The sequence below is a fragment of the Ursus americanus genome, chromosome 21 (assembly GCF_024610735.1).
Source record: "Ursus americanus isolate L20-20 chromosome 21, mUrsAme1.1.p, whole genome shotgun sequence".
Taxonomy (NCBI): Eukaryota; Metazoa; Chordata; class Mammalia; order Carnivora; family Ursidae; genus Ursus; species Ursus americanus.
In genome coordinates this window covers 52,230,310-52,248,721 of record NC_142147.1, presented here as the reverse complement: position 1 = coordinate 52,248,721, position 18,412 = coordinate 52,230,310, and the positions used below count along the sequence as shown (strand labels likewise).

The window sequence follows — 18,412 nt, the reverse complement described above, 5'->3', positions numbered from 1 at the left end:
CAGCCCCTTGCCTGTTTACTCCATAGCATGAATCATAACTTCCCTTTCTATGTCTCCTATGTACTGCCTGCCCCCTGACCCTGAAGGCAGGGTCCATGTGCGCCCTCACCACTATATCCCCAGCGCCTAGATCACTGCCTAGAACAGAGTAGGTTCTCAGAAAATCGTCCTCAATTGCCTAATTGACTTGAAGGATCAAGTCATTCCCCTCCCTACCGGCATGGTATGAGAATGGTAGTTTCCCCACATCCTCATTAAGATGATGTCATACAGCTTCAAATTTTGACCAGATAGATAAGTAAAGATGGTATTTTTTCCTCCGTTTCTTCTCTCCCTGGTGACCTCCTATTCATACCTCAAAACCTTATTCAAAGATCCCCTCCTCTCCTCTGAGACATCTCCCTCACATCAACTCTTTCTCACCCTACCTAGTTTTCCTCCCTTCTTTGTGCTCGAACATACGTTTCCCATTAAGTCTTATGAGCAGAGCAGGCTGTTTTGTTGAGCATCCCCACTACTTAAAAGCGCCTGTCATGAGGGGCCTTCTCCTAGCGCCAGCGCTTAGGCAGTTGCCATGGACACAGACCCGTCGATTCCAGCCGACGGTTGCCCTGGAGACGGACGCTGGCGATGCTTCTGCACTCCGCCTACGGAAGCCAGAGAAGGCCTCTGACATCGGTGTCTCCCAGGCGAAGGCCGCCCTGGGCTCCGGGTTCCCTTCCTTCTTGACTAAGGGAGGATGGTTGCCCTGAGGAGCCCAATGCCGCGGGCATCTGGGAAGTGTAGTCCATCAGGGAGTCAGCGCAGGCGCAGACGCAAGCATGGCACGGGGGAAGCGCACGCAGCACCGCCGCCATCGTGGGCATTCCCTGTGAGGAGCGAGCTCCGCGTGGGAGGCCGACCCGAGGTCCAGGACACAACTGCCAGGTACTTGGGACCCCAAGAGTTAACGACACACATCGTATCCTCCCCTCTTTGACCAGAAGAGCGGCTCGGAGCGGTCTTGAGGGCTTAGGCCACTTACAGGGTTGGAAAGGGACCAGAAGCCGGCTCCCGCCAACCAGGCAGCAGGGTGGTGGCTGGCACTCGGCCTCAAGCGGGGCGGTGGCAGGGGCAGGGCTGTGGGCGGGGCTAGCGCGAGGATTGGCTGGAGTAAGCACGGGGGCGTGGCTGTGCCCAGGAAAAGAGGCGGGACCTCAGCCAAAGAAGCCGAACATGGGCAGAACATGCTGACGTTTGTTCTGAGAATCCTCCTGCCGCGCCTCCTTGAGTCCAGTGGAAGAACGGGTTCAGAGGGAGCACGGATTCTACCGGGGTTGTTAACTGATCTCCTCGTGCTCTTGGTTTAGGAATTCACCGGCTGAATTGAATGGTGTGGAACTATCTCTGTTTCAGTTTCTAACTCACTTTCTAAGGAAGCTGATTAGTAAATGTTTAGTAATAAAATCTACCATTATTACTGTTTTCGGAGTAATACAACTTTCAAGCACTTATTAGTCTCCAGGTGATGTGCTATGGTCGAGGTTAAGAGTAGGGTTCCAAGTTTATAAATGCTAATCTAACAAAATAAATCATCCAGATTTATAATAATAAAATGGGTTGAGTGCGTATTATGATCCGTAAGGATAGTGCATAAAAACGGGCTTAGTTTTAATGCTAATAATTACTAAAAATCATTAATTACATCGATAAAGCTAATATGTATGCATCCTGGGTGCTAGGCATAGCTCTAAACATTTCACCAACATTTACCCCTCACAACCTCCTGGTGGAGTCCCCATATTGTTATTGCTGTGTTGTGTATGAGGAAACAGAGACCCACAGGGGTGCTGGCACCTGCCCAGGGTCACCAGCTGGTTGCTAAAGGACAGGTGAGAGTCTTCCGTTTTCACGTAGCAGTTAGGAGTCCAGGTCTGGAGGTTCAAAATCCTGGCTCAAATTCTGGCTCTAGCACTTCCACACTGACCAACAGGGCAACAGGGTCAAGTTTCCTTCACCTCATTTTCCTAGGTTTCCTCATTTATAAGGTGGGAGTGATACCAGTACCTGTGTCATAGTGTGGCTCTGGGGGCTAGTTTGATTTATGGAAAGCCCCTCGCACATAATTAGTCCTCAATGCATGTTAGATATCATGACTGCTTTGATTTGTTGTTAATTTTGGTGTATGATGTGAGGTAGGGCTCTTTTACATGTAGCTATCCAGTTGTCCCAGAACAGTTTGTTGAAAAGATTGTTCTTTTCCCATTGAATTGTGGCACGCTTTTCAAAAATCCACTGGCTTTTAACTCCTTCTTTGTTATATTTGACTGACCCTAAAGAAGCAGTTAAACGGCACCTGGGTGGCTCAGTCGGTTAAAGGTCTCAGGTCATGATCTCAGGGCCATGAGTTTGAGCCCTGCATCGGGCTCAGCACTGAATGTGGAACCTGCTTGAGATTCTGTCTCTCCCTCTTCCTCTCTCCCACCCCTGCCACTCACACTGTCTCTAAAAAAAAAAAAAAATAGGTGCACCTGGGTGGCTCAGTTGGATAAGACTGCCTTCGGCTCAGGTCATGATCCTGGAGTCCCAGGATTGAGTCCCGCATCAGGCTCGCTGCTCAGCAGGGAGTCTGCTTCTCTCTCTGACCCTCCCCCCTCTCATGCTCTCTCTCTCTCTCAAATAAATAAATAAAATCTTAAAAAAATAAAAATGAATAAAACAAAAAATAAAAAAGAAGTAGGTAAGAGCATGGAATTTCAAGGCTGGGCATGGCTGGGTTTGCTATTTCCTGGCAGACCTTGGACAAGTCACCCAACTTCTCTGAGTTCTCATTTCTCTCTCAAAACAGGCTGAGCGATACCTACCCTAGAGGGATGTTGTGAACCTATGTGGAAACTACACGTTTAAGGAGCACTTATAACCTGCCAGACTGTGTGCTTGGTGATATCCTCACATTATCTTTTTGCTTTCATACCCATTACATAGATGCAGAAAACTGAGGCACAGAGAGATGAAGCTACCTAAAGTCCCACCTAAAGTCCCGCAGGCAGGAAGTGGGCAAAGGACAGATTAGCTGATTCCCAGTCCTATGGTAAACTCCTGCACCTACCCCTTAGACCCAAGGTGGCTCATGGCCAGGCACTTACCAACACCGGGCAGAGCCTGGCAGCTGCCAGCAGCCTTGAGAACACTGGAGCCCAGGGGAGTCCAGCATGCATGGAATGGAGGTAGGAAACCTGGCCCCGAGCATTCCTGGGACTGCAAGCCAGGCTGGTCTTCCTTCTTTCCTTCCCTCAGCTGTATGGGTTCAGGTCTCTACCCTTCCCTAAGAGGGGAGCCCTAAGGAGGAAGGGGCAGTTTGGTGGGCTGTGGATGTCCAGAGTTCGGGTGTGTCTTGCCTGAAAGCCCCTCAAAGTTTGGGTTCACCCAGCCCAGTCACACAAGGTGAGCTGGGCACATCCCACACCCAGTGCCCACAGGAGACAGAGCAGTGAGTGACCAGTGTGTGTTGGGCCCTGCGGTGTACCAGGGGTACTGGGCACAGGGGACACAGTGGAGAATGAGACAGAAGCCCCAGCTACCATGGGGCACACAGCACAGGACAGCTAGTCCCAATAAAAGGCCACTTGAACCACCTGCCTCAAATGGACCACACAAAAGGGTTTGCCTGAGACAGAACTCTTTTATAGTGTAGACCAAATCCAGGGTGCCTTCTGAATATACCGCCCAGCTTCACTGAAGTGTAAGGACTGCACATCAACCCTATGCGGGAGGGCTCTAGTATCACCCCACTCCACAGATGAGGAAACTGAGGCACAGAGGAGCCAAGTGACTCACCAGTGGTCACACAACTAGTAGGTAGAAAAGGAAACTAAAACTGAGACACATAAAAGTCCATTTCATCCTAGAGTTCACAACATGTAAATTTTATTTTTATTTTTTATTTTGAAAGAGAGAGAGAGCATGAGCGGGGCAAGGGGCGGAGGGAGAGCGAGAATCCCAAGTAGGCTCCATGCCCAGCACAGAGCCGGGCACAGGGCTTGATCCCACGACCCTGAGATCCTGACCTAAGCTGAAATCAAGAGTCAGGCACTTAACCAACTGAGCCACCCAGCCGCCCCACAGCATGAAGATTTTAGTCTCCGCTATGTAGCAGATCCCAGGACCTGGAGAATATTAATGGTCTCATCTGACAAAACCATAGGAGGGCTTCCTTGCACAGTCAGAGGGGGCATCTCGCAGAAACATGCAGGGTGCCGTCAGCCCTTCCCACCTGCCTGGGCGGGCCTGCCCCACACTGTTCACAAGCAGGACGTCGCAGGAGTGTCACATAACCCTGGGAGGAGTGAGTGCCATGGGTCCCTAACAGAACAACAAACTTACACTTAGTTTTGTGTGCCCAGGAGTGCAGGGGTCAGACCTGGGTGTTTAGCATTGTCATTATTTTTATACTGAGTTTTTCTGTTCACCTTTGCTGTGTGTGGCCTACAGCCCGCACTCAGGGAGCACTGGTTGCATGACGGGGACTGAGTCATCGTTTGGGCGATGGAGAGACAGTCTCAGAGAGCATCAGCGATTTGCCTGAGGACACAGACCTCAGGTAGAAGGTGGAGAAGGTTTTGAACCCGAGTTGTCGGGACCCAGAGCCTGGGCTCTGAACCACTCACTACACAGCTCTCACTGAAGGGCACAGAGAGACTCCTCAGTGGTGACATGACCGAGGAGTCATGGTGATCATCCTGGTCATGTAATAACAGTGCTGGTGACGGTGACAGTGACGGCAGAGTTGAAGCCCCGGCAGGGCCACCCGGGGCAATAAGCACTTTGCCAGGTTGTATTTTCACTCATCTTCTCACCAACCCCGCGAGGTTGAGTGCTATTATTATCCCCATTTAACAGATGAGGAAACCGAGGCCCAGGGCTTGGGGAGCCTGTCCTATGAATCCTGAGCCCAAACTTGTAACCTAACTCAATGATTCTCCTCTCCGCACCCCCTTTTTACAGCACATTTTCTGGAAATGTCCCCTTTGCTTTTCCAACATGAAATTTATGATAATATAACCTAACTCCACAATTCATCTCAAAAAAATAAAATAAAATCAGTGCCATCACATAGCAGATTATAATATAGCAGAGAAGAAACAAGAGGAAAAGCGCTGATCACTGTCATTTATAGTTTCCGTAGAGCTCAGGTGTAAACGCATAGAAGACACAAGCTGGGCGATCGCGTCAGTACTGAGCCGGTAGTTAGAGCTCAGCCCGACACAAGGCTGCCGTGTCGCTGTGTTGGTGACCTGGCTACTGCTGCTGGCTGAGCCATCGGTGATGTCATCGTCCTTACCAAGTGGGCGAAGGTTATCACAAACATTCTGAAGCACAAAACACTGTCTTCTCATTTACCCACTAGTTGTATCTCTGGGACGTTCAGGGATATTAAAACTGTGTTAAAAATACTTGGAGTCTATATGGATGGCGGAATGGGACTCTAAGCTCGGGTAAGGAGTTTTTCCTCCGCATGAATGTTCCGAGGACATCAGGAAGTCGAGAGAGACCTGGGAAGTTTCTCGGTTACTTGGGGCTGTCCTGCCCCCTGGACGGGTCTGACATCTCCAGCTCCCACCCACTCATGTGCTCATCACTGTGACAGCGGGAAGGGCCCCTGCAAGTCACCAGAATCCCCAGAGGACCAGCAGCCCCAGCAGCTCCTGGGAGCTTGTTAGAAACGCAGAGTCCTGGGCCACTAGGCCTGCCGAGACAGAGTGTGCCCTGGGACAGGAGCATGTGATTGGAGCGCACTTGAACACTGGAGAAGCTTGGCTTTAGACCTTTCCCCAGGGGCCCACATGGACTCATTCCATGACCAGGGGCAGGGCCGGCCTTGGATGAAGCAGTTTGGATTTCTGTTCTGGTTGAATCCAAGCCTGGGCGACTCCCACGTGGACGTGGACACGCTCCGTGTTCGGGGCTGCAGATTTCCCCATGAAGGGCAGGGCTACCCGGACCCTGCCCAGGGACTCACGGTCAGGGACTCCCAGTGCAAGACCCAGAGGGGCATCATCTGGCCAGGTGAGGGGGCTCCCCGCTTACGTTATAATTGACAGAAGATCCAACTCCAGTTGGCTGAAGCAAAAAGGAATGTTCTAGCTGGGATATCTGAAAGTCTGGGGGCAATCATGTCTGCAAGGCCTTTGACCCATGCCTCATCCTTCATGCATTATCTGGGTCAAAGGCTTCTGATTTGGAGGACTGAGGAGGTTGATAAAACTTCTCTTTTCAGTTTCCGTCAGACTGGAGGATATAGGGTCACCTCCAGGGGACAACCCTTCTGATGAGCCATACATGCTGGTGACCACCAGACTGGACAGCACGGATGGGACATCTGCATCAGGACAGCACTGCCTGAGGCGATAGATTAAACATGGCAGGATGGCTGCAGTGAGGGTGTGTGTGTTGCCACGGTCCCTGCCCCAGGCTGGTCAGAAAGGCTTTCCCCTCGGGGAGGGCCTTGCCGCATCAGTGCACGTGTATCTGTCTCTCAGGTGGGAGGGACCACGCTCGGCTGGGCTGAGCTTTGATCAAGGGGTTTCCCATAGTCATCACACCCGTGGGGTCCATCTGTGTGTGTTCTGAGGTCCTGTGAAGTTTGAATGGTGGCTGAAGGCTGGCTCACCTTTGGGGCATTCAGAGCATTTCTTCTCTGCATGGCTCACCTGAGATTTGTCTTCTGAAACTGCTCTGAAGCCCTGTTCAGAGTGTCACCCTGGGAAGTCTGCTGTCCTGTGGGAAGGACATTTTATTCATGCCACATGTGTTTGTAAAGGCTGCGGGTCCCTAGGACCATCCCTGGTTTGATGATTCATGAAGAGGACTCAGCTTACAGTCATACTCACAGCCATGACTCATTACAGCGAAATGACACAGAGCAGAATCAGCTAAGGGATAAGGCATATGGGCTGGAGTCCAGGGGAGACCAGCGCCAGCTTCCAGAGTCCTCTCTCCATGGAGCCACACAGCCACACTAATTCCGCCAGCAGTGAGGTGTGACAATGTGCGTGGAATGTTCTCTACCAGGGACACTCATCAGAGACCGAGTCATCATCCAGAGTTTGTACGGGGCTGGTCCCGTAGACATCCTCAACCCGGGATGCACCAAACTTAGAGACTCTCAGAAGGAAAGCAGGTGTTTGGCAGCAACCACATTAAAAAGTCACCTATCGGGGTGTCTGGGTGACTCAGTTGTTAAGTGTCTGCCTTTGGCTCAGGTCATGATCCTGGGGTCCTGGGACTGAGCCCCATGTCAGGCTCCCTTTTCCATCTCCCACTCCCCCTGCCTGTGTTCCCTCTCTCACTGTCTCTCTGTGTCAAATAAATAAATAAAATCTTAAAAAAAAAAAGCCACCTATCATATGATTCCACTTGTATGAAACTTCCAGAATAGGTAAATCCATAGAGACAGAAAGAAGATTGGTGGCTTCCAGGGGCAGGGTTGTGGAGAATGCAGAGTAAATCTTAATGGGGAAGGGATCTCCTTTTGGGGTGATATAAATGTCTCAGATCTGGTCGCACAACACTGTGAGTGTACCAGGTGCCACTGAATTGTTACTTTTAGAGGGGTGCTGGTTACTTTGATCTTTATGTGCATTTTACCTCAATCGAAAAGGAAAAGAAAAAAAGAAAGAAAAAAATCAGTCCAGTTCTTCAGCTCCCAACAGGCAGAAAATACACTGGCCTCTCAGGTGGGAGGTAACGGGCCTCTCGCTCTCACTCATTATGATCAATGGTGCTCTGGGTTGAATTGTGTTCCCCCAGAAAGTTGTGTTGAAGTCCTAACCTCCAGGACCTCAGCATGCGACTATATTTGGGAATAGGGTTGTTGCAGATGGAATTAGTTAAGATGAGGTCATACTGGGGGAGGGGAGGCAATCGAGTATAACTAACGTCCTCTAGGGAGAGGGAAATTTGGACTCAACACCCGCAGGGGGAGGCCATAGGAAGCCATCCAGGGAGAAAGTGGGAAGGTGGAGGCAGACACTCAGTGACACAGCCACAAGCCCGGTCACACCTGGGACTGTCAGAAGCTGGAAGAGGCGGGGAGAGGTCCTCCTGTATTAACCATGTTTTAAATTTTTTATAGTATACAATATTTTGATATCTTAAAAATATATAAGTGGCTGGGCCACCTGGGTGGCTCGGTTAGGTGTCCAACTCTTGATTTCGGCTCCAGTCATGATCTCAGGGTTGTGGGACTGAGCCCCACATCAGGCTCTGGGCTCTGGGCTCTGCTTGTCCCTCTCCCTCTGTTCCTCCTCCTGCTCTCTCTCTCAAATAAATAAAATCTTTAATATATAATATATATATACACATTGTACTTTATATATATTTATGTGTGTGTGATTTTTTTTTATGTATTGGTGGATTCGGTTTGCTAGTATTTTATTGAGGATTTTTGCATCTATGTTCACCAGAGATATTGGTCTGTAGTTCTCTTTTTTTTGTGGTGTCTGGTTTTGGTATCAGGTAATTCTGGCCTCATAGAATGAATTTGGAAGTTTTCCTTCCTTTTCTACTTTTTTAAACAGTTTGAGAGAAATAGGTATTACTTGTTCTTTAAATATTTGGTAGAATTCACATACAAAACGATCTGGTACTGAACTTTTGTTTGCTGGGAGTGTTTTGATTAGTGATTCAATTTCTTTGCTGGTTATCAGTCTGTTGAAATTTTCTATTTCTTCTTGCTTTAGTTTTGGTAGGTTATATGTTTCTAGGAATTTATCCATTTCTTCCCTTAGGTCTCTTGTTGTGGTTTGGTACTGTTCTTTCATTTGGGACATATTTCTGTCTTCTCATTTTGTCTAACTCTCTGTGTCTGTTTCTATAGGTTAGAAAAGTCAACTATGCCTCTTGCTCTTGATGGTAATGACATTATGAAGAAAGGATCCTGTAATGCCCACCAGTGCAGCATCCCCTGTTCCCCTGGACTTGGCACTTCAGAGAGTGTCTCCTATGTGTATTGCATGTGCTCTGCTGTTGAGTCTTGGTCTCTTTTTCCTTCAGTCTAGTTGTCTGCCGAGGCTCTCTCTGCCTGTTTTGGGCAATGTTTTGTCCCTAGATGGGTGGGGCATGTTTTAACAAGGTGTGCAGTGGTATGCTCGTGAAGTGAGACCTGCCACCACTGTGAGATGAGGTCCTGCAAAACATGCAGGTTTGGGAGGTTTGTGCACATCTAGGAGAGGGACCTGCAGTGCCGGAAGTGAGGCAAGTGTGGCTGAGAAGGGCACATCTGCTGAACCACGGGGGTGTAGAGCTTGGTGCAAGCAAGTTAGGTAGCAGGGCTGTGCTGGTTCCTACAGGTGGCTGCTGTTTATGTTGGAGGGCAGAAGAAGGAAGTGGCACCTGCCAGCTCCTTTGTTCCTGGAGGAGTCTTCCTGTGATCCCTGATCTTCAGGCCATACTCTGAGATGAGTAAATCACTCTCCTTCTTCTCCCTTCAGCACTTTCAAACTGCTGCTTCTATGCTGTATCTCTGCCTACTGTTTGTGGTGCTTTCTCTTTAAGGGTAGGGACTCAGCTTCCAAACACTTTCCAGACTCTCCTAGAGCTGAGCCCACTAATTTTTAAAATTCCAGGCTTTAAGTCCCACTGGTTATAAGAACTCATGAGATTCAGTCCTTCTCACTTCCAAAACCAAATGTTATGGGGTTTCGTCCTCTCTGTTCATGAGCTTCCTGGTGTGAAAGTCTGTTTTTCACCCTTCTCCACATCACTGGCTTCTTCCCCACTGTGGACAATCACAGCCTGTATCTGGACTCCTTGGATGTCCATGTGAAGTTGCAGTCCCTCCTGCTGGGAGGGAAAAAGCCACCCATGCCATGGGAAGCTGAGTTTAAAAGAAATAAGGACAGGAGAGTGTTGGTCACAGCTGGTTCATTGTCCAGGAAACCCAGAGTGATCTCCTGGGGTCACCTGTAGACTATTCTGTCTGTTTCACCACTGGCATTGGTCAGTAGCATCAGGACCATTTTACTCCCAAAACACGCTTTCACTATCCCTACCTTCCATGATGTGTCCTCTTCTCTACCTTTAGTTGTGGAGTTTATTCTGCTAATCCTAGAATTGTTTTCTGGGTTATTTACACTGATGTGAATGAGTGTTATCTAGTTGTATCCACAAGACAAGGCAAGTTTAGGGTCCTCCTACTCTACCATCTTCCCAACCTGTATCTTCTGTTGTTCTTTTTTTGTTGTTGTTTATTTGTTTGTTTGAAATACTTTTTGCAATTGGAGAAACAATTTTTTCTTCTTTGGGAGGAAAGATGAATGAAATTACTGGTAATTTGGCAACACCTGGGCTTTTGAGGGAGGCAGAAAGAGGAACTATGTAAGTCATTTTTCATGTATTTAATGTGATTAATGTGTAAAATCCATTGCCTTTAATTTATGAGCAGTGATTTTCACCCATCTTAGTACCTGCTCTTTAAAGGAATGCAAAATGCCTGCTATCATTATTTTGTCTTGTTTTGTTTTGTTTTTGTTTTGTGAGACGATTACAGAAACTAAAGGCAACTCTCCAAAGTCTTGCAACAACATAATGGAGGTGAGAATCACCTGATATATTTTTAAACTACAGTCGATGACTAATAAAAATTTTCATTATGAAGGAGTGTGGATATAAGAGAATTCTAAGAAAAGGAGGGATGCTCTTTCCTGGACCTTTCAAAAATATATAAACATTTTTTTGAAAATTCAGTAAGTTTTCCCTTGAAAATAGGATACACTAACATGTTTAAAATCGATTTAAGGTTGCCTGGGTGGCTCAGTCGGTTAAGCATCTGCCTTTGGCTCAGGTCATGATCTCAGGGTAGTGGGATCGAGTCCCACATTGGGCTCCCTGCTCAGCAAGGAGTCTGTTTCTCCCTCTCTCTCTACCCTTTCCCCCTGCTCATGCTCTCGCTCTCTCTCAAATAAATAAATAAAATATTTTTAAAAATATTCTTAAAAAAAAAACAAAGTTGATTTAATTTTTCAATGTGTAATATCGATCAGCTCATAAGCCAGTTACATCAGATCTCTTCCTCTCAACAGAAAAATTAATGGGCTGCAAATTAATTCAACTATATTAAAAAATAAACGTAAAACCAACAGTTCTCGAACTCTTGTTCCCCAGTACTTCCTATTACTTCCCCCAAAACACATTGACATCATAATAAATTAAAATAGAACTTATTTAGATAATCTGATAATTTGTAAAAATTATTTTAAGAAAGATATGCAATATATTAATTTAAGAAAATAGATACTAATTATACTAGTATTTCAAAGAATAATAATACAAGAAGGAAAAAGTATTTTGTAGTCAAATTAATTTGGAAAATATGTTAAGAAAGTTTTTTTATTTGTTTATTTAAAAATTCCTTTTTTGGGAGGGCAAGCAGAGGGAGAGAGAGAATCCAGCATGGAGCTGGATCTCACAACCCTGAAATCATGATCTGAACCCAAATCAAAAGATGCTTATTAATTGAGCCACCCAGGCACCCCTAAAAATTTCTTTAAAAAATAAAAAATAAATAAATAATTTCCTTAATTCAAAACTAGAGAAGCCTTCCATATGCCCAAAGTGCCTTATGAACCTCTAAGCAGGGGACACACAACACTTTGAAACATATTTCACCATAAATTCTTTCTCCATAAAATATTTGCCAAGATTTTAGAGAGTAGGGAACAAGTTAGGAAATACAAAATCAAGAAAAAGAAAAAGTATTCTTCTTTACCAGACCACTTCCTTCACTAAGTTTCACAAAGAATAACTAGCTACAACAGACGCTGCAAAAATTATTTTAAAGATTAAGTGGGTGGGGAATTAATGCCCTTTTATTTAACTTATAAGAATGGAAGGCTTAATATAAGTAAAGCCCACTACTATCTGATGCTGCCAAAAAAAAAAAAAAAAAAAGCAAAGAGATGATTAATTGCAATATCTGCCCACAAGGGGGTTACAAAGTGGGAAGTGGTTGGGACAGTGTGCAGCATATAAAATGAGGCACAATTTGAGAAGTTCCTTACATGTGCTTTATATCCATGTTATATATACACAATGCTTTGTGCTTTTCACATATTGTCTGTCATAATCTTAACACTATATGAGGTGGTTACAGTATAACTATCCCCATTTAACAAATTAAGAACCTGAGGCCACGAGAGGTGCCACAACAGGTCTGAAGTTCCACATGTCCAAACGGAGGAGGGAGAGGATGAGGGAGAGGAAAACGTGAGGAGAGACAGATCAGGGTTCATTCGATAAAGAGAACCTCATAGGTTGTGCCTCTCAGTCACAGATCTAAAAATATCTTTCCACTCAGAAAGAAATAAGTGGTGCTTTCGTATGATAGCCATTGGTCAAATGTGAGAATAATCTGGAACTAACACTGCCTGCAGGAAAGGAAGCACATCATTGCTCTACAGCCACAGTGAGAGGAAGAGGAAGCCATTGCCCTCAGCAAAAGCTAGATGGGCTGAAATGTTGGAACTGTTCAGTGGTATTTAGGTTTTATAGCTATGCACGCACAACTTTTAAAAACACTTTATTACAGAGATTCCAGCAAGGGTTGGGGGTGGGGGTAGGTAGAGTGAACAGCTTTGAGATTACAATTTTGTAATTCTCCATCCCTGACTTCTCTGTCACCATAAAACTACCACTTAATTACATTTTGATAAATGTAAGTTTCTTAGGAATTAAAAATGTCATGTTATAAAAAATAGATTTTACTCAATAAATATATTTTTAAAGAATAAACAAAGGACGTGATATGCTAGCCTAAGACATAAAAGATCTTGGGATTATTAGCTGTAGCCACTGAAAGAGGATGCCATTATACAAAGATAAAATGAAGTAAATATTTTTTTCTTAATAGTCATTAGGTGGATAACAATCCTGAACTATTTTATGGTGTTTCAAAGATCAAAAAACACAACTGTATGAATTTCTGATTTGATGTCAGAGCAATCCTGGGTCAGCAAAATATGGCAAAAATGGACATTCCTCCACATCTTCTATCTGGATTGATGTCAAAGATGTTACTTTTAATGAAGTTTCAGGGGCAGTGAGGTTTCTATAGGGAATAGCTGTCTTTGAATTAAACTAGACAGCCCAAGGATTATTTTTCTGACCAGAATAAATTCATAGGCCTAATCTTTTTGTTTATGGAAAGATACTACAATGTATGACTATCAGCCTTTTCCTTGCCTGTCCCTGGACAACAACAGGGCTATGTGGATGGCACAGTGCTAAATGATTTAGATGAATTATTTATCATTATTAAATTAGAGTTAAATGATATTATTTGACTACATTGATTAGGAAAGTGAGGTTCTGGCAGTTTAAACATTTGCTCGGGACCAACATCTAATAAGTGTCTTATGTTGAACCTCAGAAAGAATTCCGTTTATGTTTAGAAAACAAATAACCTAAAACTTCCCAAAACAGTAGTTTGTTTTGATTTTTCCAATCAGAGAAATAATCAAATGAGCCTTTTATAAATGATTAGTAACTCCATTTATGCCTAGAAATATTTTTACCGTAAAGTCTATTTTGATCGGAGTTAAGATGGCGGAGGAGTAGGGGTCCCCTTTTTCAGCTGGTCCCCTGAGTCAAGCTGGATAGGTACCAGACCATCCTGAACACCCACGGAATCAGCCTGAGATGCAGGAAGATACATCCAGATCTCTACAAATGAACATCTCCAGTGCTGAGTATTGAGGTACAAAGCGGGGAGCTGTGAAGCCACGCACAGATACCAGAAGATAAATGGAAGGGGGAGGGAGCCACCACGTTCGGGTGCCAGGAAGCTGCAGCCACCTGCACTAGGGAGCAGGTGGACTAGTGGACCGGCACCCACAAGAGAGCAGACTGAGACCGGGGGCCAGGGAACGCACGCAACCAGTCTGAAAAACGGAGCTCTGGAGTGCACGAGAACCACACTGAAACGGAGCTCCAGAGCGTGCGGGGGTGGCTGGCGGCTGGTGGTGTTAGAAACACAAAGGAGAAGGGTGCCTGGGTGGCTCACTCATTAAGCGTCTGCCTTCGGGCTCAGGGCGTGATCCTGACATTCCTGGATCGAGCCCCACATTAGGCTCCCCCACTAGGAGCCTGCTTCTTCCTCTCCTACTCCCCCTGCTTGTGTTCCCTCTCTCGCTGACTGTCTCTCTCTGTCTAATAAATAAATAAATAAATAAATCTTTAAAAAAAAAAGAAAAGAAACACAAAGGACAGAGACGTGCCGGCCCTGGAAGTGAGGGCCGGGATGCCGGGTGTGAGGCGCACATCCCAGGACAATGTAGGGTTTAGCAGCACCAACAGAAACAGAGTTAAAGTGGCCAGAAGAGCTCAGTGGAGAGTGGACTGCGATCCCTCTGTTCTGAGACAGAGGCTGGTTTTCGGCCACTGCTGCTCTGACTCTCAGAAGAGGCACAGCAAACCACCAGGGAAAGCCACCAGAGAACAAAAGCCTGGAAATAGCGGCTCAAAGTGTGCCCATCCCCATCTCTCCCTCTCAGAGGACAGGGAGACTCTACCCAAACAGGGTTGCCTGAGAATCAGTGCGGCAGGCCCCTACCCCAGAAGGCAGGCTGAAAAATCAAGAAGCCCACATCCCTAAGGTCGCTAGAAAACAAGTGCACACTGCATGGGTCCTGGTCAATAATTTGGGCTCCGGACAACCCCACAACCTCTCCTCATCAGAATGACGAGAAGGAGAAATCCCCCCCAGCAAAGAAAAGACAATGAGTCTGTGGCCTCTGCCACAGAACTGATGGATATGGATAAAACCAAATTATCAGAAATGGAGTTCAGAGTAACAATGGTCAAGATGATGTGTAAACTTGAAAAAAATATTCACGAAAATTTTAATGAGAATATAGAATATCTAACAGTGCAAATGAGAGCAAATCTGGCAGAAATTAAAAATTCTATGAATCAAATGCAGTCAAACTAGAGGCTCTGACGGCCAGGGTGAATGAGGCGGAAGAACGTATCAGTGAATTTGAGGTTGCGTTACTAGAAGAGAAGGTTAAAACAGAAACTTGGCTCAAAAAAATCCAATCTCAAGAATGTAGGTTACAGGAGATTACTGACTCAATGAAATGTTCCAATGTCAGAATCATCAGCATCCCTGAGAGGGTGGAGAAAAACAGAGGTCTAGAAGAGATATTTGAACAAATTGTAGCTGAAAACTTCCCTAATCTAGCAAGGGAAACAGACATTTGTGTCCAAGAGGCAGAGAGGACCCCGCCCAGGCTCAACCACGACAAACCTACGCCACGTCAGGCCATAGTGCATTTCACAAATATTAGATCCAAGGATACAGTATTGAAAGCGGCAAGGGCAAAGAAATTTCCATGTACTAAGGCAAAGGTATCAGAATTACGTCAGACCTGTCTATACAGACCTGGAATGAGAGAAAGGGTGGGGGGCCATTTTTAAAACTCTTTCAGAGAAAAACATTCAGTCAAGGATCCTTTATTCAGCAAGGCTGTCATTCAGAATTGATGGAGAAATAAAGACCTTCCAGAATAGCCAGTCACTGACCAATTTTGTAACCACGAAACCAGCCCTACAGGAGATATTAAGGGGGGTTCTATAAAAGTAAAAAGGCCCCAAGAGTGATACAGAACAGAAAGTCACAATCTATAGAAACAAAGACTTTACTGGCAACATGGCATCATTAAAATCATATCTCTCAATAATCAGTCTCAATGTAAATGCTAAATGCTCCCATAAATGCCACAGGGTTGCAGTTTGGATAAAAAGACATGACCCATCCATTTGCTGTCTACAAGAGACTCATTTTGAACCTAAAGATACATCCAGACTCAAAGTAAAGGGATGGAATACCATCTTTCATGCCAATGGACCTCAAAAGAAAGCTGGGGTAGCAATTCTCATATAAGACAGATTGGATTTTAACCTAAAGACTATAGTCAGAGACACAGAAGATCACTATATAATTCTTAAAGAATTTATCCAACACGTGGATATGACAATTATAAATATATATGCCCCCAACAGGGGAGCAGCAAGATACACAAGCCAACTCTTACCAGAATAAAGAGACATATAGATAAAAATATGTTAATAGTACGGAACCTCAACACTCCACTATCAGCAATAGATAGATCACCTACGCAGAAAATTAACAAAGAAACAAGAGCTTTGAATGCCATACTCGATGAGTTGGGCCTCATAGATATATATATAGAACACTACACCCCAGAACCAAAGAATACTCATTCTATTCTAATGTACACGGAACATTCTCAAGAATAGACCATGTTCTGGGACACAAAACAGGTCTCAACAGATACCAAAAGACTGAAATTATTCCCTGCATATTCTCAGACCACAACGCTCTGAAATTGGAACTCAACCACAAGGAAAAATTTGGAAGAAACTCAAACCCTTGGAGACTAAGAACCATCCTGCTCAAGAATGATTCGATAAACCAGGACATCGAAAATCAATTTAAACAATTTATGGAGACCAATGAGAATGAAAACACATTGGTCCAAAACCGATGGAAACTGCAAAGGCAGTACTAAGGGGAAAATACATAGCCATCCAAGCCTCACTCAAAAGAATAGAAAAATCTAAAATGCAGTTTTTATATTCTCACCTCAAGAAGCTGGAACAGCAACAGAAGAACAGGCCTAATCCACGCATGAGAAAGCAGTTGATCAAGAATAGAGCAGAATGAATTAGAAACCAGGAGTACAGTAGAGCAGATCAACAGAACTAGAAGCTGGTTCCTTGAAAGAATAAATAAAATAGACAAGCCACTGGCAAGACTTAACCAAAAGAATAGAGAAAGGACCCAAATTAATAAAATTATGAATGAAAAGGGAGAGGTCACAACCAACACCAATGAAATAGGAAGGATTATTAGAAACTTTTATCAACAGCTTTATGCCAATAAATTAAGCAACCTGGGAGAGATGGAGGCCTTCCTGGAAACGTATAAACTACCAAAACTGAAACAGGAAGAAATTGATGATTTAAACAGACCAATTAATTATGAAAAGATTGAAGCAGTGATCAAAAACCTCCCCAAAAACAAGAGTCCAGGGCCTGATGGATTCCCGGGGAAATTCTACCAAACGTTCAAAGAAGAAATAATACCTATTCTCCTAAAGCTGTTTCAAAAAATAGAAACAGAAGGAAAACTACCAAACTCATTCTATGAGGCCAATATTATCTTGATCCTCAAACCAGGCAAAGACCCCATCAAAAAGGAGAATTATAGACCAATTTTCCTGATGAATATGGATGCCAAAATTCTCAAAAAGATCCTAGCTAATAGGATCCAACAGTACATTAAAAGGATTATCCATCATGACCAAGTGGGATTCATCCGTGGGATGCAAGGGTGGTTCAACATTCGCAAATCTATCAGTGTCATAGATTTATCAACAAGAAAAAAGCCAAAATCATATGATCCTCTCAATGGATGCAGAAAAAGCATTTGACAAAATACAGCATCCTTTCCTGATTAAAACCCTTCAGAGTGTAGGGATAGAGGGTACATTTCTCAATCTCATAAAAACCATCTATGAAAAGCCTATAGCAAATATCATTCTCAATGGGGAAAAGCTGAAAGCCTTTCCCTTAAGATCAGGAACATGACAAGGATGCCCACTCATGCCATTTTTATTCAACATAGTACTAGAAGTCCTTGCAACAGCAATCAGACAACAAAAAGGGATCAAAGGTATCCAAATCAGCAAAGAAGAAGTCAAGCTGTCTCTCTTCGCAGATGACATGATACTCTATATGGAAAACCCAAAAGAATCCACTTCCAAACTACTAGAAGATATAGAGCAATTCAGTAATGTGGCGGGATACAAAATCAATGCTCAGAAATCAGTTGCATTTCTATACACGAATAATGAGACTAAAGAAAGAGAAATTAGGGAATCCATCCCATTTATAATAGCACCAAAAACCATACGTTACCTGGGCATTAACTTAACCAGAGACATTAAGGATCTATATTCTAGAAACTACAAATCACTCTTGAAAGACATTAAAGAAGACACAAAAGATGGAAAAATATTCCATGCTCATGGATCAGAAGAATTAACATAGTTAAAATGTCCATGCTACCCAGAGCAATCTACACTTTCAATGCTATCCCGATCAAAATACCGATGACATTTTTCAGTGAATTGGAACAAATAGCCCTTAATTTGTGTGGAACCAGAAAAGGCCCCGAATCACCAAGGAACTGTTGAAAAGGAAAAACAAATCTGGGGGCATCACAATGCCGGAATTTCAGCTGTACTACAAAGCTGTGATCACAAAGACAGCATGCTACTGGCACAAAAACAGACACATAGACCAATGAAACAGAATAGAGAACCCAGAAATGGACCCGCGGTTCTTTGGG

General features: G+C 44.6%; 1 protein-coding gene and 1 long non-coding RNA gene across 8 annotated transcripts in view; one reads left to right on the top strand and one right to left on the bottom strand.

Moving 5' to 3' along the window:
* The window catches only part of LOC123803818 (NADPH oxidase 4-like), a 175,335-nt gene that overhangs the window by 18,317 nt on the left and 138,606 nt on the right, over window positions 1–18,412 (bottom strand). For 5 of the 7 annotated variants that reach the window (XM_087871200.1, XM_087871202.1, XM_087871208.1 and 2 more), the window contains one exon: window positions 7,361–9,856. The exons of 1 other annotated variant lie outside the window; for it this stretch is intronic. In XM_087871200.1, the coding sequence (XP_087727326.1) occupies window positions 9,694–9,856 (163 nt within the window). In that variant the 3' untranslated portion in view covers window positions 7,361–9,693. Of the gene's footprint in view, window positions 1–3,884; window positions 6,757–7,360; window positions 9,857–18,412 lie in introns of those variants that run through there. One more of the 7 variants, XM_087871209.1, reaches the window with a different exon arrangement.
* Window positions 609–14,228, top strand: LOC148108308 (uncharacterized). Its single transcript, XR_015728191.1, has 2 exons — window positions 609–927; window positions 6,257–14,228. It is a non-coding gene; the product is annotated as an uncharacterized LOC148108308 (long non-coding RNA).